The sequence below is a fragment of the Podarcis liolepis genome (genome assembly GCF_965112155.1).
Source record: "Podarcis liolepis genome assembly, chromosome: 2".
In the NCBI taxonomy this organism is placed as follows: Eukaryota; Metazoa; Chordata; class Lepidosauria; order Squamata; family Lacertidae; genus Podarcis; species Podarcis liolepis.
This window is the reverse complement of record NC_139555.1, coordinates 112,431,170-112,457,490: the sequence shown is the minus strand read 5'-3', so window position 1 is coordinate 112,457,490 and position 26,321 is coordinate 112,431,170. Positions and strand designations below refer to the sequence as shown.

Below are 26,321 nucleotides of genomic sequence, written 5' to 3'. Positions count from 1 at the left end.
TTCAGACATGGGAATTGGTTTTCCTGATTATAATGTTAGCGCTCTGTCCTGTTTTCTAATGTTCCTTTCACTTGCTGCACTACAGGACTACGGCTTTCTGACCAATATTCCAGTGTTATGTTGCACTCAAATTTCATTTGTAAGATCGCCTCCTTCCAGCTCGCATCTAGAGAAGACGAGGGGAAATCAGAGGATATGTTAAAAGTGTGATACTTTCATTAAGAACCTTCATAGTGAGTTCTGGCACCTTTCCCCCTAGAAAAGGAGCATGGATATAGGAAAGGCTGGACAAAAAGATACATAGTTGCATATAGTCTGATGCAACCTGTGGAGAGAAACTGAGGTACAGAAATAGGTTCAGCCCGCAACCCCCCCCCCCACCTTCCCCCAATTCATACCTGTGGGATTTTATAAATGCTCAGAATGGTTGAAATCAGGCTGGAAAGAGCAGAGTCGCCTCCTTCTAGAACGGCCAGCTGTTTATTCTGTCTTTCACAGATGTAGTTTGGAACATTCTTCTGCCCACCCGACAGCAGGTCTAGCACAGCTTCATAAGTCATTATTGCATGAAAATAACTCTCATAGAGGTTGTAGCCCAGAGTCATGTTGGGCAAGAGCCTTGGATTCCGACTGATCTCTTGAATGGCAAACAAGAAGGGCAGGATGTGCCAGTACCTTAGATTGTCCATGCTGCAGCAAAATAGCCGTCATCAGATTTTTCATTGTGCAGTCAGTGAAAGAGTATTAAAGTTTGTGCATCTTTTCACATTAGAGCATGGATAACTAGGAGAAATATTTGGATTTTACTGCGACAACTCTTGGAAGGCTAGTTCTGAGTTTATGTGTTTTCAGTTCATTGGGAAATGGTTGTTGGCAACAGGATTTTTCTCCCCAAGAAAAGGGAACATTGGCCCTCAAAGGCCTGCGCTGGCTGACAATTAATTGTCAAGTCCAATTCCGTGTTTGGGGTTTGATATGCAAAGCCTTAGATGGCTTTAGAACTGCTTATCTGAAAGAGCACCTCTACCCATGACATGCTGCTTATAATGCGAGCTCTGTGGGAGAGACACCTGCTAGATGTTTTATCCTTAAAGGAAATCCAGGGGCCTATGAACTGATGCAAGTCAAACAAGTGTACGATGTAAGTCGCTGCACAAGCACATACATAAACACACCACTCAACTATTCAAAACTGCTGGTTTCTTTTTTGCTATATCTACAATATAATTAATTATGGAATAGTAAATTCAACGCAATTCACTTTTTTTAAAAAAAGCTGAGGAACAATGTCCGATATCCCATTGGAGCCAGCTGCAAAAAACAACAGCACCTTAGAGCCGAAGCCCCATAGTTGCCTTTGACTGGACTTAACCGTCCAGGGGTCCTTTACCTTTACACGACAGGCAGAGGGGGAAGCAGCGCCTGGGGTTTCATAGCTACGCAGCTGTATGAGAAATTTCTGGCTGTGCACAGATTTCCCTGTGCACCCAGGAATGATGGTACCCCTGAAGCCAATTGAGGACATAATTGAGGTAAAATTTAGCAGGAAAAGAAACTAGAAAAAAGGGAGAGCATGGAATCACAGTTGAAAGTAGCGGTAGTAAATCTTTATCCACATGGTGACATACTTAAAACCAGTAGCAGATGGAGACTTGGAGAAATCACGCAGGGAGGTCAAAGCCGAGCCTGCAGCTAAGACACCAGCGATGAGGTGGTCTCCTGGCCTATAATGATTAAGTGTGTCATTTCGATCATTTATCACACCAAAATGGCATTTCCCCTTCAGCGTTCTACAGGACGAATGGGGCATCATTAGCAAAAGCATTAGGGAGATTATGATCATTTCACTGTTGTCTGCTGCTGCTGCTGCTGCACTCCCTTCTGCCTGACTGCTCTCAGCTGCTGATCGGCTGCAGTGCCTTCTTAATCCAGATGGGAGTCCAGCTGTGGTTCAGAAATAAAAGAGCTAATATTTAAACCTCATCTCCACATAGTCCCTGCCTGCCTTAAATTTGAGCCCAGGCTCTCAGTGGCCCCAGAGATATTAATGCACCAGCCTTTCCACATTGCGTAAACAAAGTTTTTACGTTTTGTTCTTGCTTCTGACTTCTTTGTTATGAGTTTCAGAAATGATATTTAGAAAACTCCCCAGAGCTTTTCAGAAGGAAAAAATAAAATAAAAATTACAATAGTTTTGATAATTATCAGGTGCAGAGTACACAGCAATGTCGTGATTCTATCTGCGGCAAGTGTATAGCTGGGGAAAATATGTTGATGAGACTCTGCGGTGTGGCTTTGCGCACGGTCTACTTTCGCAGCTCAAATCCCTGAGGTTGGAAGGGATGCTCAATAGTCCACCGCATTAGGAAGGATTCAGACTTACAAAACATGTACTTGTTCTTTCTCAACTTTATGAATGCATTAAGCTGCCTTTTAGGAAGTCAAAACAGCCCAAAGTTGCCTAGAACTTCCTAGAATCCCAGATAGCCTTTCCCAACCCTGTTATGTGAGATACTTTTGTACAAAAGAATAGGATAATAGGCTGGGACTGCACAATCATTTGGGCCTACTAAAGTTATCCAGGCCTAACTGCTAACTGTTGAGTCACTCTGACATGTGACTTAGCATCCAGTTTCTCTCGGTGCTCTCTGTAAGTTTTCAGTCAGAGTCAGTCTGCCTCAGCTGTGAGCAGAGTCAGTATGTAATCTCAATCAAACTTTTTGGAACCATGTTGTTTATTTTAACTCAGCAAAGCTTTTATTCTTTAAAACTCTGCATTATTAATTTACGCTGTGCATCAGTTCAGGATAGGTAATATGGTGCCCTGCAGATGTTGTTGGACTACAACTCCCATCAGCCCCAGCCAGCATGGCCAATTGTCAACGAAGGGGGGGGGAGGGGAGGCGCAGACCAACAGCATCCTGAGAGTGTGGCATTGGCTATCCCTGCCCTGGAAAGCTTTCACTCCCAGCTTCCAGAAACAAAACACAAAGAAGCCCAGTAAGATAACTATTTAATTTATAATGGGACCAATAAGACTGTGCAAATCTTTCCTTCCAACAATCCACAAGACCGTTTGAAGAAGCTGAGTTCAACTTGATAGCTTCCATCTTTGGTGGGGACCTCACTCGTTTTCCATTTTTGTTAACATGATTCTACTTAGATTCAGATTGCAAAAAAGGGGGACTGCAAATCTTTCAAATAAAAGGTCCTGTGGCCATCCCACCTTCATTATGTCCAAAGACCAGTTTCCTTTCTGATTCATGTGGAGGAAAGATGTTAGATAGGCATATCGGGAAATGAACACTCAATTCACATTCATTGGTTGTATCATTGCAGAGGTATGCCAAAAAAAGACTTTACACCATTAGATGTTCCTTTTTATTCAGATCTGGCCTCAGGACAATAATGTAGCACTTGGGGATAAAGATGCAACCCAGTAACCCCGAACTGGAGGCCAAGATAGAGAAGACCTGCACGGCTACCATATATTTCCCCTTGGTGCTCAGGTAGGCTGGCACAAAGGACACCCAAACACTGCAAAACACCAGCATGCTGAAGGTGATCAGCTGCGCTTCGTTGAAGGCCCCAGGCAGCTTCCTGGCTAGGAAAGCCACCGTGAAGCAGACGGCCGCCAGAAAGCCCATGTAGCCAAGGGCAGAAGAAAACATGGCAACAGAGCCTTCGTTACATTGCAGAATGATCTGCCCAGGCTGGGAGTGCATGTCGGAGTCTGGGAAGGGGGGAGACATTCCCAGCCAGACCATGCAGATGCCCCCTTGGACACTGGAAAAAGACAAGACCAGGCAGTTGGCCAAGCTCTTGCCCAGCCATTTCCTCATCTGGCTCCCTGGCTTTGTGGCCATAAACGCCACCACCACCGTGATAGTCTTTGCCAACAGGGAAGACACGGCCACGGAGAAGATGATGCTGAAGGCAGTTTGTCGGAGAAGGCAGGTCCACTTTTGGGGCCGACCGATGAATAAGAAGGAGGATAAGAAGGAGAGCAGGAGGGAGACGAGGAGCAAGTAGGTGAGGTCCCGGTTGTTGGCCTTGACTATTGGGGTGTCAAAGTATTTAATGAAGATTCCCAAAAGAAAACCAGCAGTCAGGGACAAAATCAGGGCAAAAGAAGCTAGGATGATCCCCAGAGGTTCTCCATAGGACAAAAAATGTATTATCTTGGGGATACACTGATCTCTGTGTACATTGGAATTCTGATCATCTGGACATTTCTTGCAATGCTTTGCATCTGAAAAACACAAGAGTGACCTCAGTGTTGCCAATATAAATATTATAGGCATGACATTCCATAGTCTACTACATACCAACTATATTATTCTGTGATTCTTATGTGATTACTGTATTTTGGGTTGTGGGTTTGCCTTGAAGCAATTTTGGGCTATAGTTTGGGGTCAGAATAAAAGTATTAAGGGCCAGCATATCCCATTGAGCTCCTTTAATGGGGCAAACCCCCCCTCCATAGGTACCAATGCCTGGAATTTGAAAGTGATTTTGTACTATGAAACGTCAACTCTTCTAAATATCCTTTCAGGGACATTTACCTTCCTGAATGGAGATTGTTCCTTCCATGCATTCAACACAAGCATAGCAGCAGATTGGTTCTCCCTTCTTAATGGCCTTGGCATATCCTGGACGACAGTTTTCGGTACACCTTGAAAGAGGCACATTCTAGCCAAAATGAGAAAAAGCATCAAGCAGAAGATGTTAGGACTTTGTGGATAGGAGGAGCCATAGAGTGCAGCTAGAATTGAATCATACAATGCGGTTAGAACTGCAGAATAAGCTATGCACGTGTACATTTGCTGCTGCCTGGCCAATAGCATAGTATTGCTTGGTCTGATGTATTAAAGAGAATAAGATGTGATTAATTCTTTCACCCACCTGTTTGAACCACCTGGGCCACACAATGACATTTCGGTCAATGGTAAACTTGATTTTCTCTTCAGATGCTGATCTCTCTACACTCCCAACTTTCAACCCAACAAGGGACTTATTGGGAAACGCCACCCAGTTGACAATGTCAAAGTCAGCTGCCAGCTCCCCATTCTCATCCCAGTAAGCTCCATCCATGGAAAAGTTGTAAAGGTGGAGGTTTCTTAGAAAAGAGTGCAGCTAAAATGGTAAAGGAAAACACACCCAGAATTAGCAAATGAGGAACAAAGTAGCGTACATGAGCCTTGCCCACTAAGAACTCTAGTCTCCTAAGGTGTGGTCCCAGAGACTCAGATGGGACTCTTAGTTGGGAAATAGCAGAGCTAGAGACATTAATATACAGTGGTGCCCCGCAAGACGAATGCCTCGCAAGACAAAAAACTCGCTAGACGAAAGGTTTTTCCGTTCGCGATTTGCCTCGCAAGACGAATTTCCCCTATGGGCTTGCTTCGCAAGACGAAAACGTCTCGCGACTTTTTTTCTTTGACTAAAAACAAAGACATGTTTTGTTTATAAAGTTAATTTATTTTCCCTTAAATTTTTGAACTGCTCTTTACAGTATGTGTGACTTTAAAGAGCAGTTAATAAACTGTTGTTGTACCAAATTTGGCTTTGTTTGGACTTTTTTTGACCATAGGAACGCATTAATTGATTTTCAATGCATTCCTATGGGATTTCGTGCTTCGCAAGACGAAAAATTCGCTAGACAACAAAAATTGCGGAACGAATTAATTTCGTCTTGCGGGGCACCACTGTATTACATGTTAAAATTAGAATCATGAATGAAAGCCATGATTCCCAATAGGGTCTATGTTTCTTCCAACCAGACCTCCATATTCAAAAGTGGAGCCCAAATCTTGTTTCTTGTTCCTTTTAAGTCCAAATGTCCAAAAAGTTCCAACTTTTGCCTTGATCAGATTTGTAATCCATAGGTCTTCAGATCTCCCCATAGGGAGATCCCTCCATTCTTCATTCTCCGATTCAAACCAAATTCTCATCATCCAGGTCTTGTTTTTCTTAATGACCATCTTAGCAGGCCTCTGGCTCTCCTTTGTCGTCTGCGGCATTTCAGCTCCTCCTTCCCACTCCTCTGAAACAGCACATATCTCTTCTTGTTCAGCTGCATAGGTTTCTTGAGTCAAGTCCTTGACAAATTCAGCAAGTTTGTTTACTTTTAAATTCAAAGTTGTAGCATTTGTAGCCAAAGCTTCACTCTGACCTTGTAACTTTCCCAAGAGAAAAAACATTCTGTCCAGCTCAGCCTGTATTTTTCCACCTGCAGCCATTGTAATGACTCAGAACCCCCCCTAGAGGGATTCTGGTTACTTAATATTCCTTCCAACTCCAATCCAACAGTCAAGTTAATTTGTTTCTATTCTTCTTTGTTTTCAACAGTTTAAAATCAAATTGTAACAAAAATAACCAGCAAAGATAACAGAAGCCCAGTTTTCTCCCCCCCCCAACTTTGACAGCTAATTTGACAGCTGTCAAACTCTTTATGTCTCCTCAACAGGCTCTCTCGCGGATCGCTCCCTGGTCCCGGTGGGTTGCACTTCAGCTCTTAAAATCGACTCTTATCCTCCAGCAAAATTACTTATACTGCCAAGTCGTGAAATTAGTAGCTTTTATCCAATAAAGAGAAGAATGTTCTCTCGACCTTAGTTATCTACTTCTTGCTTTAATTTATCTACAAGACAGGGAGACGGACTTCCTTTTAGCACCTCCCCCGATCGTGCCTAATTCAGAAAAAAAAATTAGTTCCAATTTCCATACTACTCACGGGTTGTTACTTTTAAAGTCCAAATGTTCAAAGAAAGAAGTCAGCACTCTCCGGCCATGGCATGCAGCTTCACTCCGTAGAAGAAGCGGTCTACTCTCAGCACCACGCCTCTCCCTGTCCCCCGCTCCGCAGCCTTTAAAAAGGCTCCTTCGCGGGTCAGGGGGCGCAAATGGTGCCCGCCGAGTCACCAAGTCCACAGGCTGCAGTGCCTGTGGTTTCTGAGGGTCCCCGCGTCGCCGCCGCGGCAAGACCCGTCTTCTACAGAGCCGATTCCCTCCGGAGCTCGGAGGGAATCCGCCATTAGACGATGGCGCTGACCCGGAAGTCCCGAAAGCCAGTGTGGTTATAACATTGTAGTAGGATCAGGGTGTGTGGTCCCATTCTAGAATGGAAGAGCCATGCAAATCGGGGCACCAGGTGGCAGCCTTTACAACACATTTACTCAATGCTGAGAAATGAACTTGTCTGTAACTGTAGCCCTTCAGACTTGGGAACAGGCAACATCTAGTCAGTGACCTGTCCCGTTTCACCACCTGAGGCAAAACAGGAAGGTGTCATCCACCCCCACCTGACGCCTTGCTTGCCAGGGCTGCCTCAATTCCACCTTCATGGGCAGAGTAGCCCTGCATCTAGTTTGTGAATGCCTCTCCCAACAGCAGTTTGAAAGAGGAGGTTGTGCACATTTGGGGAAAGTGATTTGGGTGGAAACACTTGGGGGAAGAAGAGGGGCAGCTGGAGGGCTAAGAAGTGCCGAGTGCCTACAAAAAAGGATTTCTCTTTTCACACACATGTTCCAGCATTGCTCTCCAATACTGTTATCAGATGGGAGTAGCATCATCATCATCATCATCAAAACAAGAGCAGATCGGGCTTCACTGGAAAAGGGGACGGTGAGAAGACAGGCACCAAAATGCATGAGAAGGGAATTAAAAAGGGTCTCGCTGGATTAAGTACATGGTTGTAGACAGCTTCATGTCTGAAAAAGAGTTGGAAAGGAACGTGTGCTTCCCTCACTGTGCCTCTCAGGAAGCTGGAGGAGGATATACTACAATTTAGCCTGTCCTGGAGTGGCTCCTCCTGTCTCTTTCCCCTTAGCCCAAAGCAGACACGTCACAGCAAAGTGGGATTGGGATGGGATGCCCTGGGTGCTGCCCCAGCCTTGGTTTTCCACCCCCTCCCTTGCTTGCCCCTCCTTGCAGCTTAAAAATAATCACTAATCAGATGCCCAAGGCAGTGATATCCTCAAACAATTTTGGGCTCAGTATTTCATGGTCTTAGGTGTCACACACAGGTGTGCCAAGGGAATATAAGAATCATTTCATTTCATAGTGTAGTAAGCCACCCCGTGGTATTTGGTTGCCCTTACACCTCCTCATCTTCCCCTCCTGCTCTCTGGCCTCCTAGACTCTTGCCCAAATACAAGGTGTCACTGTAAGTAATGAAGTATCTCCTGTTAGGAGAAATGGAGATGGTGCCAGGAGCCTGGGCAGTGTCCAGTTAAATGTTCACGTACAAGTGTGAGGCATTGGGAGCTTGACAAAATGGGTTTGTCTCATTTATGGGTTCAGAACATCCCCACCAACCCCACCATGAATATATCCTGAAATCAGAATTTAATTTCTGATTCACCGTTCAGAGTTGAGAATGTGCCAGAGAAAGGATCATACCTGCCATGGTTGTATTCTTTCAAGGTCCATCTTTCTGCTTCCCACCATGGCCATCTGGCTTGGTTTGGATGAGTATACAGCACTCAGGACACTTGCCATGGCCTGAATAGTGTTGTAAATACTGTAGCTGTCTTGAGACAACATTCTCTCAGTAAATTCTTGTGACAATGTTCCCAGTTCTCCTCTCTCTCTACATCTTTCCTGGACTCTTGCAGAATTCTTTGAAACAGAACACGTAAATGTTATATCTGTAGGCTTGTGGGTTAAAACAGCATTTAGGTCCAATGTTTTATATTTTGTCCTCCTCTTTGTCTGGATTAAGAAGGACAAAGAAGCAGGGACAGAGTGGGGATCCCTGTCAGCTGCCAAACTCATACTGAGATCCTGCAAAGCTGTTGTGACCCAAACTTTTCCCACTGTTATTTTAAAGGTATTTTCAAAGTATGTCATATACGCAACTAGAATTATAGTGGATGGAACATCTGCATGGTAGACAACAACATTGATTTGTCTCTGCATGAGAAATAATAGTAGGTTCTTTGGATTAGAAATAACAATATCTGTGATACTTTCTGAGAAGGCCACACAAATATCATTCTTTGTGACTGCAGCTGTGAAGGTCCTCACGAACCTTTCTCCATCGTCATTGCCTGAAGCAATGAGACCGATCCACGTCCATTTGAAGTGCAGGAGCAATTTGACCATAGCCAGGTAAGGAGGTTCTTGTTTTGGGACCATCCGGTAGAGGAAAGGGAATTTATCAGTAAATTCACGACTAACAAAACCATAGCTGATCTAGGAGAAAAAGAAAGAATTTGTGTTTTTTTCGTTTTCAGGAGCAAGTGCAAATATGTATTAAGCTAAACTGATTAATAATGGGGAACATGATGATTGATTAGGTGTCTGGGAAGTTGAGAGCCCAGATTTATTTTTAGTTAGTTAAAAGATTTATGATGGGGTGGTTTAATTTTGGATTTTGCAAGGTAGGCTGTTTTTAATTTGAACGGTATTTGCTTTTTTTGAGAAGCAGATGTAGTGATTTTGTATACTAGGGGTCAAAAAGTTAGTGAAAGAAAACTTTGAAATTAACAATAACAAAGGCACAGATATCAAAACAGTCTCAGACACAAGCAAAGCAGTTAACAGGGTGTGTTTCATAGAACAAAATGCAATACGAAAAAGGAAGAAAGAGTGGAAAAAATTAGAGTTAATAGAAGTTATAAACGGGCCTGCGGAAAATATTCGTGAGAGGAATTGAGGCAATTTATAGGAGGCAAAAGGCCAGACATATCATCAATGGCAGGGTGTCAGGAAACATTGAGATTTCAAAGGGTACAAGTCAGGGATGCCCTCTTTCCTCATTATTATTTATTATGGTATTGGAAATTTTAATGAGCAAACTTGGAAAAGATGAAAAAATAAAAGAGATTGACGCAACCGGTGGAGAGAAACTGCAGTACAGAAATAGGCTCAGCCCCCAATCCACCCACCTTTCCCCAGTTCATACCTGTGGGATTTTATAAATGTTCAGAATGGTTGAAATCAAGCTGGAAAGAGCAGAGTCACCTCCTTCTAGAACGGCCAGCTGTTTATTCTGTCTTTCACAGATGTAGTTTGGAACATTCTTCTGCCCACCCGACAGCAGGTCTAGCACAGCTTCATAAGCCATTCCTCCTTTGAAATAGCTCTCATAGAGATTGTAGCCCAGAGTCATGTTGGGTAGGAGCCTGGGATTCCGGCTGATCTCTTGAATGGCAAACAAGAAGGGCAGGATGTGCCAGTAACTTTGATCATATATCCTGCAGCAAAATAGATGTCATCAGATTTTTCATTGTGCATTCAGTGAAAGAGTATTAAAGTTTGTGCATCTTTTCACATTAGAGCATGGATAACTAGGAGAAATATTTGGATTTTACTGCGACAACTCTTGGAAGGCCAGCTCGGAGTTTATGTGTTTTCAGTTTGGGGTTTGATACGCAAAGCCTTAGATGGCTTTAGAGCTGCTTATCTGAAAGAGCGCCTCTACCCATGACATGCTGTTTATAATGTGAGCTCTGTTGGAGAGACACCTGCGGTTTAGTCATGCTGGCCACATGACCCAGAAAGCTGCCTGCCTGAAAGCGAGATGAGAGCCGAAGCCCCATAGTTGCCTTTGACTGGACTTAACCGCCCAGGGGTCCTTTGCCTTTACACTACAGGCAGAGGGGGAAGCAGCGCCTGGGGTTTCATAGCTACGCAGCTGTCTGAGAAATTTCTGGCTGTGCACAAATGTCCCTGTGCACCCAGGAACGATGATACCCCTGAAGCCAATTGAGGACTTATTTGAGGTAAAATTTAGCAGGAAAAGAAACCAGAAAAAGGGAGAGCATGGAATCACAGTTGAAAGTAGCAGTAGTAAATCTTTCTCCACATGGTGACATACTTAAAATCAGTAGCAGATGGAGACTTGGAGAAATCATACAGGGAGGTCACAACAGTGCTTGTAGCTAAGACACCAGTGATGAGGTGGTATCCTGGCCTATAATAATTAAGTGTGCCTTTTCGATCATTTATCAAACCAAATTGGCATTTCCCCTTCAGCGTTCTACAGGACGAATGGGGCATCATTAGCAAAAGCATTAGGGAGATGATGATCATTTCACTGTTGTCTGCTGCTGCTGCTGCACTCCCCTCTGCCTGACCGCTCTCAGCTGCCGATCTGCTGCAGTGCCTTCTTGATCCAGATGGGAGTCCAGCTGTGGTTTCAGAAATAAAGGAGCTAATATTTAAAACTCACCTCCACCTAGTCCCTGCCCACCCTAAATTTCAGCCCAGGCTCTCAGTGGCCCCAGAGATATAAATGCACCAGCCTTTCCACATTGCGTAAACAAAGTTTTTATGTTTTCTTCTTGCTTCTGACTTCTTTGTTATGAGTTTCAGAAATAATATTTAGAAAACTCCCCAGAGCTTTTCAGAAGGAAAAAATAAAATAAAAATTACAATAGTTTTGATAATGATCAGGTGCAGAGTACACAGCAATGTCTTGCTTCTCTCTGCGGCAGGTGTATAGCTGGGGAAAATATGTTGATGAGATTCTGCGGTGTGGCTTTGCGCACGGTCTACTTTCCCAGCTCAAATCCCTGAGGTTGGAAGGGATGCTCAATAGTCCACCGCATTAGGAAGGATTCAGACTTACAAAACATGCACTCGTTCTTTCTCAACTTTATGAATGCATTAAGCTGCCTTTTAGGAAGTCAAAACAGCCCAAAGTTGCCTAGAACTTCCTAGAATCCCAGATAGCCTTCCCCAACCCTGTTATGTGAGATACATTTGTACAAAAGAATAGGATAATAGGCTGGGACTGCACAATCATTTGGGCCTACTAAAGTTATCCAGGCCTAACTGCTAACTGTTGAGTCACTCTGACATGTGACTTAGCATCCAGTTTCTCTCGGTGCTCTCTGTAAGTTTTCAGTCAGAGTCAGCCTGCCTCAGCTGTGAGCAGAGTCAGTATGTAATCTCAATCAAACTTTTTGGAACCATGTTGTTTATTTTAACTCAGCAAAGCTTTTATTCTTTAAAACTCTGCATTATTAATTTACGTTGCGCGTCAGTTCAGGATAGGTAATATGGTGCCCTGCAGATGTTGTTGGACTACAACTCCCATCAGCCCCAGCCAGCATGGCCAATTGTCAACGAAGGGGGGGGGAGGGGAGGTGCAGACCAACAGCATCCTGAGAGTGTGGCATTGGCTATCCCTGCCCTGGAAAGCTTTCATTCCCAACTTCCAGAAACAAAACACAAAGAACCCCAGAAATAGAACTATTTAATTTATAATGGGACCAATAAGACTGTGCTATGCCAAAAAAGACTAGATTTTTTTAATGTTAAACCATCAGATGCTCCTTTTTATTCAGATCTGGCCTCAGGACAATAATGTAGCACTTGGGGATAAAGATGCAACCCAGTAACCCCGAACTGGAGGCCAAGATAGAGAAGACCTGCACGGCTACCATGTATTTCCCCTTGGTGCTCAGGTAGGCTGGCACAAAGGACACCCAAACACTGCAAAACACCAGCATGCTGAAGGTGATCAGCTGGGCTTCGTTGAAGGCCCCAGGCAGCTTCCTGGCTAGGAAAGCCACCGTGAAGCAGACGGCCGCCAGAAAGCCCATGTAGCCAAGGGCAGAAGAAAACATGGCAACAGAGCCTTCGTTACATTGCAGAATGATCTGCCCAATATGTTGATGAGACTCTGCGGTGTGCCTTTCATAGAATCATAGAGTTGGAATAGACCACAAGGGCCATTGAGTCCAACCCCCTGCCAAGCAGGAAACACCATCAGAGCACTCCTGACATATGGTTGTTATTCCTCTGCTTAAAGACCTCCAAAGAAGGAGACTCCACCGCACTCCTTGGCAGCAAATTCCACTGTCGAACAGCTCTTACTGTCAGGAAGTTCTTCCTAATGTTTAGGTGGAATCTTCTTTCTTGTAGTTTGGATCCATTGCTCCGTGTCCGCTTCTCTGGAGCAGCAGAAAACAACCTTTCTCCCTCCTCTATATGACATCTTTTATATATTTGAACATGGCTATCATATCACCTCCTCTTCTCCAGGCTAAACATGCCCAGCTCCCTTAGCCGTTCCTCATAAGGCATCGTTTCCAGGCCCCTTTGACCATTTTGGTTGCCCTCCTCTGGACACGTTCCAGTTTGTCAGTGTCCTTCTTGAGCTGTGGTGCCCAGAACTGGACACAGTACTCCAGGTGAGGTCTGACCAGAGCAGAATACAGTGGCACTATTACTTCCCTTGATCTAGATGCTATACTCCTATTGATGCAGCCCAGAATTGCATTGGCTTTTTTAGCTGCCACGTCACACTGTTGGCTCATGTCAAGTTTGTGGTCAACCAAGACTCCTAGATCCTTTTCACATGTACTGCTCTCAGATCCGTGTTCTGTTCCTGTAAATAGTCCACTGTATATAATAAACACCTAACGACAAGTTCCTGGTTCCTGCTTCGTCTATCCTGTCTGCAGCCAAGTTGCCAATTGCTTCCGTGGATTCTGCGTGTACTCCGCTAGGTCTGGCTAAGGTTGCGAAACACCAAATAGGTTTTGCCAGTAGAAGCAGGTCCTCCTTTCCTTCTGCTCATCTCTTAACCTAGGTTACCCCACAAGGTTGTTGTGAATATATGCTGAGAGAACCACCACACAGATCGATTACAGGAGTAGATTTTGGGGGGCGGGGAGCTATGTAGAAATAAATGGTCAGCAAACATTTGAGCATGAAGGTCGAGGGCAAAAGAAGTAAAAGAACCAACTAAGACCATTTGATCAAGTTAAAGATAAGTTAAATTGGTTACATTATTACCAGATTAATGAATTGTTCAAACTGGATAAGAAAAATGGTTTTGCTTCTGAAAAATCTAAGTTAGAGACGGAGTGGTTGGATAATAAAGGTAAAAAATTGTCTAAAATGTGTAAGCTATTGCTGGAGTGGCATACAAAAGATGAACAAGTTTAATCTGTGATGATTGATTGGGCAAGAGATGTAGGACACAATATCATGTTCGAGGATTGGGAAAGACTGTGGAAGAAAGGGGTTAAGTTCACTGCATATACTGTGTTAAAGGAAAATATAATGAAAATGATGTACAGATTGTATTTAACTCCTGTTAAATTAGCTAAGATATATCATAACTGTGATAATTTATGTTGGAAATGCAAAGAAAAAGAAGGAACTTTCTATCACATGTGGTGGACCTGCCCCAAGGTGAAAGACTTCTGGGAAAAGATATATAATGAATTGAAAAAAATGTTGAAATATACATTCATAAAGAAACCAGAGGCCTTTCTTCTTGGAATAACAGGTCTGGAATTGCCCAAGAAAGATGTTAAATTGTTTTTGTATGCCACAACTGCTGCTCGTATTTTATTAGCTAAAAAGTGGAAAACCCAAGAATTACCAACGATAGAAGAACAGCAGATGAAGATGATGGACTTTTCGGAGCTAGCTAACCTAACTGGAAGAGTCCGCGACCAGAAGGAGGAGGAGTACCAGGAAGAATGGAAAATTTTTAATGATTTAAATATGTTAACTTAAATTAGTTGGAAATAACTTGCAGCTAACTAACTGGTCTAGGATTTTATATAGGTTAAGTGATGAATCAATTTGTATAATTTCAAAATGAAAAGACTGAAAGATGTTAAAGCTAAAGGTAAATATTATAAGAACTGTGTTTTGGAAAACCGTTAAATAGATATGCATGGAAATTCAACCAAGGAGAAGCGAGGACGTCACTTAATGTTAATAAGTATAATTTTTAATAAGATTATGATTTGTGGTTGTTTGTCTTGTTTGTTTATAATTTTGTGAAAATTAATTTAAAAAATTGGAAGAAAAAAAAGAACCAACCACAAAAGTACAATCCTTTTATTGGATAAGTTCATTAAAAGCCACCCCAAATTCATCATTCCCATGCCCTAAACAAAACAAAAAAGTGAACACACGTGCTCTTTGTTCTTTAAAAAAATGAACATTTGCTTCATTCACAACTATAAAACAAATTGTGGTGAATTGTTCTCTTATGGAATACTAAACCCTGAATTTACCGGGTTCAACCCCCAACCCTCCTCACATCAGGATCCTCTTCTCTTGCTGGGAAAAACAAAAATCTCACAGAAGGCTCCTCATCGGCTGAGAAACTCCCTTAAAGTACTAAGCAAATGGCCAAGGCGAATACAGAGATTCGGCCTACGATGCCACACCACGAGAAGAGTCATTTCCATGGATGGTGGAGTCAGGGGTGAGGAACAGTGGTAGAGGGAAATGTGAAGTGAGGAACGAGAGGCTGGAGGTCAGTGGGCAGGAGGGCCTGTGGGGTGAAACATGGCTGCCTCAGGAGACAGAGAGGCAGGTTTTTTCGTCCAACCAGAAGATGGGGAGAAGGGGCTCCCCCAAGAATGAAGCTGTCTGGAACTTGGCAAGCACAGCGCCACTGTCAGCGTTGGCAAAAGACACCTGCTTCCCGTCACAGTTCAAGGACACTCGGATCCTCTTCAGCACCTCTCCGCTCATGGGCACAGGAGTTTTGGGAGAAGTGAACATTGCATAGCCGCCTTTCCACTTGCCTATTGCCCAGATCCCTTCTGAGGGGCTAAAGGCAGCTGTGCTTCTCTTCTTCCTCTTCAAAGAAATCCTGGTCACGCCCACAGCCCAGTCGTCCTCACCGTGCACCGTGACTTCCCAGCAGTGGCGGCCTGTGGTGAATACATTACGTCCCAACACAAAAGGAAGGTGGCCAGGGACATTACCAGTCACAGACAGATCTAGAGTGCCATCTTTCCACAGACTTTTCAGATCATCAGATAGGGAGTACTGCGGGCTACCCATGTCTGGATCCAAAGTCACACTTACTAGAAGGCAGAGAGAAGGAGAATGTAAATTATGGTGAAACCAGCAGTCAGGCTGAGAACAATTCATAACCTGAACTAGGGAGAAAAGCGGTCCAGCTGTGGCTGGCTCCAAAGTCTGTCTAAAGAGTACCCTTCACTCCTCATCCATAGTACAGTGCTATTTTTCTGGGAAAAAAGGTGCCAGAACACACTGTGAACGCTTCCCTTGTTCTCTTAGAATGGCATTGGTGCCCACCTGAGAGGTGCCAGAACTGAGTTCCGGAGAGTTCTGGCTGAAAAAACAACAACCTGATATTGTGCCTTATGAACAAGTTCATAAGTTCATTGTGCTGCTGTTCGGGGCTGCCTGGCTATTATTTATCATATTCATTCATCACTTTTTCTTCAGAAAGGTCAACTCAAAGTGACTTGTGAGCAAGAGCGAGCACAACCTAAAATGTACCAATAATCTATGTAAAAGAGCAGATCAAACTCAACTAAAAGACAAGTAGAAAATTAAGATCCAAAGGCCTGGGTAAATACTAGTGTATGTTTGCCTGGCAAAAGAAAACAGCGATGGCACCATAATGATGGTGTTGACTTGTGACCAGGCCTTCTGGGAGGGGGGGGTTGTTCCCAATTTCTGGAATGAGGTACATCCTTTGCCCTCGTTAACAACTTTCAGGAGGAACTCTTTTTAAAGTGTTCCTCTTCAGCCCAGCACCTGATGGCTGAAATGTATTATTCCAACTAGCCATCCTGTGAATTTGGCCCCCATTGGTCTCTCATGTTTACCTTCCTGCATTGGATATCCAGATACCAGAGTGCCTGTGGGGAAAAGAACACACATTAAGCAAAAGCACATAACTCATTCAAACAGTTCTTTCCCCACCCACTACTTCATACTCAGACTTTTTGCCCATCTGCAATGCGTCCTTGAACTCTTCACAAAACCTCTTGCCTGCATGGAGGACAGAGAGGCACATGTGAATGAGTGTAGAAACATCTTCAGATGCTGCTCCACCACCTCTGCTTCTGGCCCCCTCCATCACTGGAATGTGGCCCTCAGAAGATCACCCAGAAGGAAACCTGGACTGCAAAAGCTTCCCTGACCCTGTCCTAGGTAACAAAATTCCAAAACAAGATCTAAAAGAGAGAGCCAGTGTGGTGTAGTGGTTACGAGTGGTAGACTCGTAATCTGGTGAACCGGGTTCGCATCTCCGCTCCTCCACATGCAGCTGCTGGGTGACCTTGGGCCAGTCACACTTCTCTGAAGTCTCTCCGCCCCACTCACCTCACAGAGTGTTTGTTGGGTGGGAGGAAGGGAAAGGAGAATGTTATCTGCATTGAGTCTCCTTCAGGTAGTGATAAAGCGGGATATCAAATCCAAACTCTTCCAAAAAGAAGCCATTTTGACCACTGCCCTCCACACAGTTAACTATTGCCAACTTCTGAAGCAATACTCAGAATTGCCCGTTCATCCTGCCAGGCTCATTGACTAAAGCAGCAGACACAGACTTTTGGAGTACTATACTACGGGGCCATTTTAACTTTTTTTGCCCCAGCCCTTCTCTCACCTGTGAATTTTTCTACAGCAGAGTGCAGAAGGAACGTCAAATCATGCCAATCATAGAGTCGCCATCGCTTTACTGGTGGAAAAGCCACTGGACTCGCAAACTCCTCCTCAAATCTGGAAAAAGATATTTTTTAAGCAACCAACCTCACAATACAGAAACAGTAAACAGAAAAGAGCAAATGAGCTCAATCTGGACTATAGCAAGAGACCCCAATTCAATGGGACCCCTACCAATTGCTGAATGCATAGCAGTGAAGCATTCTGGTTATCCTCTCTCATTAGGTAAAGGTAAAGGGACCCCTGACCATTAGGTCCAGTCGTGACCGACTCTGGGGTTGTGGCGCTCATCTCGCTTTATTGGCCGAGGGAGCAGGCGTACAGCTTCCGGGTCATGTGGCCAGCATGACTAAGCCGCTTCTGGCGAACCAGAGCAGCGCACGGAAACGCCGTTTACCTTCCCGCCAGAGCAGTACCTATTTATCTCCTTGCACTTTGACGTGCTTTCGAACTGCTAGGTTGGCAGGAGCAGGGACCAAGCAACGGGAGCTCACCCCGTCGCAGGGATTCGAACCGCCGACCTTCTGATCGGCAAGTCCTAGGCTCTGTGATTTAACCCACAGCGCCACCTGAGTCCCTTACCCTCTCTCATTACCTGGCCTAAATTACAGCCTCCTCTTCCTCCGCTCCAAAGAGAGGCTGTGGGGACGGGGAATAATGTGCAGGGTTTGTTCCAAGGTTTTTGGGAGTCATGGGTGTAGCCAGGGATTTATTTTGGGGGTGAGGGCAGGACAACCACCTGTCACCAACCTCTCTGTCTAGGAGATTTGGAATGAAACGTCTTGAAAACAGTTGTTTTCCATTACCGTTTTTTTGACCTCAAGTGCTCAGAAAAATCTGTCTAAATCTTTTTACAGTTTCTACTTTGAGTTAAGTTTATTTATTCGCATTTACCCACTTGTCCCTCCCATGTTGGGTGTAGAACAGCAGCAGCAGCCAACTGTGTTTGCAAACTGTTAACCAAGGATGACACGTTCATCAGAAAACCTCAGATTTACAGGCAGGGTATGGAGGTAACGTGGGGCTTTTAGGAACCCAAAGACCATCCAAGTCTAGAACCAGATGGAAAAATGGACCAGAACTGGGACAATTGTCCTGGGACAAGCGTCCGTTACAAACCCACAATATTAAGCCAGAACTGCCAACATGTTTTACTCTGCAGGATGTGTGTTGCTACGGGACCCACTTACTTCTCCAAGGTGCGTCTAACACCCTATAAAGAGAGAGAGAAAGAGAGAGGGAGGGGGAGAGGGGAGAGAGAGAGGGGTGTAGTTCAGTTCCTGCTTCAGGCAATTCTGGAAGATTTCAGAGAGCAATGCTCCCTGATTTGATTGATTAGATTTCTATGTCGCTTTTCATTCAAATAAATCCCAAAGTGGCTTACAAACAATAAATAACAATAAGCAATAAAGAAACAATAGAACACCACAAATACAGCCTAAGTCATATAGAATAATTAACCAATCAGCAAAACAATGATCATCTATAAAACAAGGCAGCAGCTAAAAAAAGAAAGCTAAACATCATAATTAAAGCAAAAGTCGCATTATATGATTAATCACTACATCCATAAAGCAATATTAACAACGTTTACAAAATAGCAGCTGATGGCAGTCTACTTTATATAGCAAAGAAGGGAACCTTCGCTTCCAACATTTGGTGGCACAGCAGTGAGAGATGTTTCACAAAAATTTAGCCAACCCAAAAACAATCCAAGCCTATATATATATATTAATCATTTCTTCCCAGGAACTTGAAACAGCATATGTGGGTGTTTCTCTTATTATCTAAACATCAACCTTGTGAGTCACATCAACATAGGAGATATATGAGGCCCTGCCCAACCCCCAGAAATTTTAATACAGTGGTACCTCGTTTTGAGTCTGCCTTGCCAAGCCTCCATTTCGTCGAATGTCCGCAGCAAACCCGCAAGTACCGGAATGAGTTACTTCCAGGTTTGCTGCTCGTGAATGCACAGAGGCATTAAATCGCGCTTTGAGCATGTGCAGAAGCGCAAACTACTCTGCACAAGTGCACAGAGCGGCGCTTTGTCATGCATCCTTTTCGTCTAGCATCCGGGGCTCCAGAACGGATCCCGGACTCAAAACGAGGTATTTTTAAATGTATTATTTTTTAATGGTTGTAACCTTCCCCAGGTTCTTATGGTGAAGGATAGGTAAAAAATTTAATAGAGATAGAAACAGAAATAAAGTACACAAGAAGACATTCAGAGGCTCATCACTAGCTAGCACCAAGAAGAGCCTGAGAATTGCAGAGTGAAACAGTTTTTAACAAGGAGTGGAATCGCAAAGTGGCTATAAGGCTGCCTGTGGTAAAGTGAATTGAGAGTTTGGTACCAGCCCACCCCAAAGAGAAAAGCCCCTGCCAGTTCTGCCACAGCCTAACCTTCAGGAGCTCATTCGGCGTCCGGTGACACTTCTCCATCTCCTCGAGGATGGTATCCAGAAAGGCGACACGCCGAAACAGTCTGACCACGTGCTTGTCCCTTCCCCTCGCAATGTCCAGAATCAACTCAGCATGTAGGGAAAGAAGAATCTTCTCTTGTTGTGCCAGAAACTCGTTTATTTCCTTGAAAGCGGACGTCATCCTTTGCTTGATGATTTCTGCCCTTTCCTTCAAGAAGCAGATGGAGATGTGTTGGAAGTGGGGATGTGGGGGAAGGAGCACATTGGAAGACAGGAAGTCGGTCAGCACAGGATTAGGACGCAAGTGGTATACAAAAGGAAATCTTTAAACGTAACCAAAGCGTGCGCGCACACAAACACACACACACACACACACACACACACACACACACACAGATCCCTACAAAAGCCCCTGAGGAAGGAGGGCACCGTATGTCTTTTAAAATGATTCACATACAGTGGTACCTCAGGTTAAGAACTTAATTCATTCCGGAGGTCCGCACTTAACCTGAAACTGTTCTTAACCTGAAGGACCACTTTAGCTAATGGGGCCTCCTGCTGCCGCCGCCGCGCCGCCAGAGCCTGATTTCTGTTCTCAACCTGAAGCAAAGTTCTTAACCTGAAGCACTATTTCTGGGTTAGCGGAGTATGTAACCTGAAGCGTATGTAACCTGAGGTACCACTGTATATAATAATGTTCGCAACATGAAAAGAGCGCAACCCGCAGCAGCGCATCTATGCACACATGGTTTGCGATTCACCGCTTCTGCGCATGCGCGTGATGTCATTTTGTGCTTCTGCGCATGCGCGTGCGGCAAAACCCGGAAGTAACCCTTTCCGGTACTTCCGGGTCACCGCGGGACGTAATCTGAAAGAACATAACATGAAGCGGACGTAACATGAGGTATGACTATACCTTGGGTTACAAATTTAATTCGTTCCGGAGGTCCTTTCTTAACCCGAAACCATTCTTAACCTGGGGCGCGTTTTCGCTAATGGGGCCTCCTGCTGCCGCCGCACTGCTGGTGTGTGATTTCCATTCTCATCCTAGGGCAAAGTTCTTAATCCAAGGTACTACTTCTGGGTTACTGGAATTTGTAACCCGAAGTGTTTGTAACACCGAGGTACCACTGTAATAAATATATCTCAACATGCTCCCCAACCCCATAAAATGCATCAAGTTGTACATTAACAGGAATGATTCTTAACAGGCCATGCTTATTATCCAGGTGCCCAGCATGTGATACATTGGGGCCAGTTGTCTTATCTGTCACCAACAGTACGTTTCCAGGAAAGAACATAGTTCAGGCTGAACTGTTCAGGATAGGTAATATGGTGCCCTGCAGATGTTGCTGGACTACAACTCCCATCAGCCCCAGCCAGCATGGCCAATTGTCAACGAAGGGGGGAGGTGAGGTGCAGACCAACAGCGTCCGGAGAGTGCGGCATTGGCTATCCCTGCCCTGGAAAGCTTTCACTCCCAGCTTCCAGAAACAAAACACAAAGAAGCCCAGAAATATAACTATTTTATTTATAATAGGACCAATAAAAGGTAAAGGGTTTTTTACCAATAAAAGGTAAAGGGTCCTAATGGACTGGACCATTAGGTCCAGTTGTGGCTGACTCTGGGGTTGCGGCACTCATCTCGCCTTTATTGGCCGAAGGAGCCAGCGTACAGCTTCCGGGTCATGTGGCCAGCATGACTAAGCCGCTTCTGGCGAACCAGAGCAGCACATGGAAACACCGTTTACCTTCCCGCCTATTTATCTGCTTGCACTTTGGCGTGCTTTCGAACTGCTAGGTTGGCAGGAGCAGGGACCGAGCAACGGGAGCTCACCCCGTCGCGGGGATTTGAACTGCCGACCTTCTGATTGGCAAGTCCTAGGCTCTGTGCTTTAACCCACAGCGCCACCTCTAATAATCTACAAGACCATTTGAAGAAGCCGAGTTTACTTGATCGCTTCCCAGTGAAAGTGGCTACCTACAAGCATCGATTGGCTTTCCAGGTCTGTGCTTAACTTGTGTGCCATTATCTCTTCTTTCTCCTTCTTGATAGTGTCAGCATGCTGAACGTAACGATCCTGAAAAGAAAGAATGGGCCTTTTAGAAGTTCTGCTGCAAGTACTAGAGGGCGAGGCCCAAAACCAAAGCAACGACCTTCCAAGAACTAACCCCTGTAAAATGGTCCTCATTCTCAGTTGCTTGCATTTTTAGTCAGTCCTCCTCATTTTGATTTCCTCTTTCAAGGCATTTGCCTCTTCCCCAACTCAGTTTGTTCCTGGACTCCAATTCATTAGCTTCCCAGTCTCCTATGCCCTCTTCCCAGTCCTCGGCAAACCACACAGTGCTCCCCTTGTCCCCGAGGCCAGGACAAGACTTCCGTCCTAGCCAAGCTGACAACTTCATTAGGCACAGAACATAAAAGAGCCTTTCCAATGACAGGCTCCATATACGATATGCCTTTAAAGCACATTGAAATAACTTCCTTCCACCCCACAAAGAATTTTGGGCATTGTAGTTTGTTAAAGGGTTGCCGGGAATTGTAACTCAGTGACTGGTTAACTACAGCTCCCACAATTCTCTGAGGGGGTTGGAGAGAATGCTTTAAAGGTATAATGTGTACACAGCCTCAGGGAACAAGCTCTCTCCCTATCCACAGTCCTTCTCCTCTAGCTCAGCCACCTTGTTTAAAACATGCAAAGATTATTTCTTCCCACCCCTCAAATCTCACCTATAGAGGAACCTCACCTTGTATTCTTGGACAGCTTCTGCCACACCCAGAACAGCTGGAGACTCCACGGATTCAACACATTTCGAGCAGCGGAGGGCCTTGTCACGCTTACAAAAAAAAATCAAGGGCTTCTCATGCTGCAGGCAGATTTCATCCTCTCTTGACGCTTGTCTTGCACACACGGTCAGCTGCTGGAACAGTTCAGTGACTGTGCCCAATTTCATGTTCTGTTTCCGACTCGGCTGAGGGTTTTTGCACAGAGGGCAGAGGACACTGCCGCAAAATTCCTCGCACTTCACCACGCAGGGACGGCAGAAATTGTGCCCGCAGTCTAGGATCACAGGATCACGGAAACAAGTCTGGCAGACAGAACAAACTGTCTCTAATAAAAGCAAGGACGTGATGTTCTCTCTGTCCATGGCTCAATTTAAAAAAAAAAAAAAATGTGGTGCAGATTAAAATACGGGATTTGGCTTTTCTTATCCAGCAGAATTTGGAGACACCTTTGACTGAACAAGTTGCAAAAGACTCTTCTGTCTTGAACTGCTCCAGTCTGCAAGTGGGGGGGGGGGGAGAGAGAGAGAGAGAGAGAGAGAGAGAGAGAAGGGGTTGGAGTTATCATCTTGCAATTCCCAAAGGACAACTCCAGCTCCACCGTGTCAAGCTCCCGGAGAAGGGAGGGTGCAATGAAAAGAGCAACAGAAACAGGAGCAGGTGGTACATGAGTCTAGCCCCACAGAGGAGGAGGAGGAGGAGGAGGAGGAGGAGGAGGAGGAGGAGGAGGAGGAGGAGTTTGGATTTGATATCCCGCCTTTCACTCCCCTTCAGGAGTCTCAAAGCGGCTAACATTCTCCTTTCCCTTCCTCCCCCACAACAAACACTCTGTGAGGTGAGTGGGGCTGAGAGACTTCACAGAAGTGTGACTGGCCCAAGGTCACCCAGCAGCTGCATGTGGAGGAGCGGAGACACGAACCCGGTTTCCCAGATTACGTGACTACCGCTCTTAACCACTACACCACACTGGCTCACCACACTGGAACCAATCCAGCAGACCTTGCCTCTGTTATTTAGTCATCAAAACATTCCACTCCCCCAGTTCACTCACATCTACACCCCCACCCCAAGAATGCAGAATAAGGTGGAGGAGTTTTAAGTGACCAGTGAGCCAAAATCAGCCATGAAACTCACTGTGTGAGCTTGGACCAGTCACCACCTCTCAGCCAGTGGGTTGCTAGAGAATAACATGGAGGAAATGAGACCCACAACTGCAGCCTTCTGCGGGGATATAAATGTATAATACTGAGAATTAAGGAACAAACAACATACAGTGTCTCTTTCTAGCCCACATGCCCTGGTGCAAGTCCTATATAATTAGATTCAGGTCATGGCAATTCTCCAGGAGGAGGAGTAACAAAGAAATATATTGTAGAATTTACTTAAAACGAGACACCTGTACTCTGTACGTGCCAATTAGCTTCGTCCATTATTGTACATCACTATCTATCATGTAGCTGTAGCACATAAACAGCATTAAAGCCAAAATGTACCAGCAGCTCTCAGATCTCTAGGGTGGCCCAAATCAAGGAGCAAAACACCTGCCTGCCAGATGTTTGGGGCTACAACTCCCAACTCAGGAACTGTAGTCCAAAATCCAAAATCTAAAAGAGCACCAGCGTGGTTAAAAGACATTCAGACTGCGGGGGGCATCACCCCCCGTAGAGGATGTAAACAAAGGATTTGCACTATTATGCGAACTGGGAGTCACCTTAATTTGTATTATTAAGTCCGATCGTCCTAATCCACGCAGATTTACCTGATAGGACAAACACATAAAATACTTTTAAAAGCCACAGCTCAGTTTACCCAGACAAACAACTCACAGTCAACCCAAACTGGAGCCCTGGAAAGGGGGCTCTCCCGTTTAAAAGCAGCAGAAACTGCAGCCTCCGCAGTGGAAAACTTCGAAGACTTTTGACGAACAAACGCAGGAGCGGAATGAAGTTGCAAGCAAACAAGCGCTGCAAACTCTCGCCCCTTTAAACACAGCGCTGTAATTACCCGCCGGGTGCGCCTAGTAAGAACACCGAACTACAGTTCCCAAAAGCATCTGCGGCACGTGTACTTGCCCGCTTTGCTGGCAGCCGCGCAGAACGGCATCATGGGAGCTGTAGTCTTTTCCTCCGACGCTTCTCTGATTGTAAAGAGAACGCCGCCTCTCGTCTCTCTCTCCGCGCAAAGGGCGGCTCCGGCGTTTCTGATTGGCCGGGATTGGTAACAGCTGTGCCCAATGGAATCTCCGCTTTTTCTTTCGCTTTGCAAGGCTCTGATGAAGCGCCGGGAGAGGCGTTGCACGTGAGAGGCGTAGCAAGCGCCGCTATGCCTTCTCGCGGTTATATGGCTCCGCGTAGCTCAGCTTCATTATGATATTATAAGCTAGCGCTACTGCTTTTTCTACTAAGGGGCCACCGGCCTTAGTTTGCATTCATCCACAAGTCCTCTTTTTTTAAAAGTCGTAGACACGGGCAGATGCAAAGTGGGAACGGGGCTCCTTCACTTTTCAAGTTTGCTCAGGTTAGGAGACAAATCAACAGGTGTAACAGGGCACGCAAATTGCAAATGACGTCCGCTTCAATCTTCCCTCTCCTAATTTACAAAGCTGTTCAAGCGGCAGAAGCCCTCTCCTCTTCTGCATCTGCTGGCCACCCAAGTTCAAAATCGCTGTATTTTCCCCTCATTTAATTTTCTGTTCTCGACACTGTTTACTATCCCCATCCCAAATCCGAGCGCAAATGCTCCTGCAATAACTGTGGTTTGCATATCACATAGCTGATGAAGCAGATTCTAACCCACAAAACTTCATGCTATAACAAGCCTGTTGAGATTTAAGGTGATACCCCCAAACTCTTTGCTACTTCTCTTAAATTATGGAATAAACTGCTCCCGCCTCTGCAGGTACCAAACTCTGCCCCACCTTCACCACTCCTACTTGGGGACTTTCCTGGCTTTCTTTTTTGGCCCACTTAGGACCAGTCTGGATGGTTAGCCTTGGTGAAGACTTGACGTTTTCATCCCCAAAAAAGTTTTCGAGTTTCTGCTGAAATGAGGCTTCATTTTAATGTTGTATTTTAATCTTGTTTTTTAAGTTGTATTTCAATCGTTTTATATCTGGTGTTAGCCACCCTGAGCCGGGGAGGGTGGGGTATAAATAAAATTTATTATTATTATTATTATTATTATTATTATTATTATTATTATTATTAATTGTAGGGTAGTGTCTCTACCAGACTCGCTCAAATGCAACTCACACATTTTATTTATTTCACAAAATTTATCAGCACGTGATTTCAGGAAAAACTTCAACATGTCATTTTTTTAAAAAAAAAATATTTTAAATACCCAGAGTCAGACTTTTGGGGAGCTGCAATCTGTCACTTTTTCTATAAAGCAGAGTTGAGTTGAAAGCTGCTCAAAGCTTCCACCAAGAGGAGCAGGACCCAGATCCATCCCTTTCAGCCCCGTCTCTCCCCCCCCCCCACACACATCTGTTTTTCTCCCTTCTTCCCTTCCTTCTCAGTATGCGGATGATACCCAGCTCTACGTCTCTTTCAAATCGAAACCAGTGAAGGCGGTGAAGGTCCTGTGTGAGTGTCTGGAGGCGGCTGGAGGATGGATGGCTGCTAACAGATTGAGGTTGAATCCTGACAAGACAGAAGTACTGTTTTGGGGGGACAGGAGGCGGGCGGGTGTGGAGG

The 26,321-nt window shown here is 44.9% G+C and overlaps 3 protein-coding genes across 5 annotated transcripts in view; 1 reads left to right on the top strand and 2 right to left on the bottom strand.

Moving 5' to 3' along the window:
• LOC310701221 (vomeronasal type-2 receptor 26-like) overlaps positions 1–10,327 on the bottom strand; it is a 47,092-nt gene extending 36,765 nt beyond the window's left edge. Inside the window, exons 1-5 of the mRNA XM_083491766.1 lie at positions 9,911–10,327; positions 8,404–9,198; positions 4,906–5,136; positions 4,566–4,692; positions 3,317–4,252 (exon numbers count right to left, since the gene is read on the bottom strand). Coding sequence (XP_083347892.1) covers positions 3,360–4,252; positions 4,566–4,692; positions 4,906–5,136; positions 8,404–9,198; positions 9,911–10,117 — 2,253 coding nt within the window. The 5' untranslated portion in view covers positions 10,118–10,327 and the 3' untranslated portion in view covers positions 3,317–3,359. Of the gene's footprint in view, positions 4,253–4,565; positions 4,693–4,905; positions 5,137–8,403; positions 9,199–9,910 lie in introns of the transcript that reaches the window.
• Positions 1–26,321, top strand: part of LOC310701800 (macrophage mannose receptor 1-like) — a 210,937-nt gene that overhangs the window by 92,739 nt on the left and 91,877 nt on the right. Inside the window, exon 1 of one of the 2 annotated variants that reach the window (XR_014523108.1) lies at positions 12,761–12,858. The exons of the other annotated variant lie outside the window; for it this stretch is intronic. The gene's annotated coding sequence lies outside the window, so the exon portion shown is untranslated. Of the gene's footprint in view, positions 1–12,760; positions 12,859–26,321 lie in introns of those variants that run through there. 2 annotated transcript variants of the gene reach the window in all.
• On the bottom strand, positions 14,820–24,686 carry LOC310701648 (E3 ubiquitin-protein ligase TRIM39-like). Of its 2 annotated transcripts, none has more exons than XM_083492874.1 (8): positions 24,433–24,686; positions 22,587–23,122; positions 21,824–21,919; positions 19,819–20,046; positions 18,603–18,625; positions 17,357–17,469; positions 16,575–16,607; positions 14,820–15,800 (listed from the first exon to the last, which is right to left on the bottom strand). In XM_083492874.1, the coding sequence occupies exons 2-8, from the start codon at positions 22,986–22,988 to the stop codon at positions 15,283–15,285; spliced, it is 1,413 nt and encodes a 470-aa protein (XP_083349000.1). In that variant the 5' UTR covers positions 22,989–23,122; positions 24,433–24,686; the 3' UTR covers positions 14,820–15,282. The 2 variants fall into 2 exon arrangements, with proteins under 2 accessions (XP_083349000.1, XP_083349001.1); XM_083492875.1 differs by having other exon boundaries at positions 24,450–24,686.

Bases quoted from the DNA above. Each gene is read 5' to 3' on its own strand.
- LOC310701648 (XM_083492874.1), bottom strand. From the start codon at position 22,988: ATGGACAGAGAGAACATCACGTCCTTGCTTTTATTAGAGACAGTTTGT. The intron at 20,047-21,823 runs GTAGGTAGCCAC...TGCTTCTTGAAG, and splicing joins TGGAAAGCCAATCGATGCTT to GAAAGGGCAGAAATCATCAA. The intron at 16,608-17,356 runs GTGAGAGAAGGG...TTTTCCCCACAG, and splicing joins TGCTGTAGAAAAATTCACAG to GCACTCTGGTATCTGGATAT.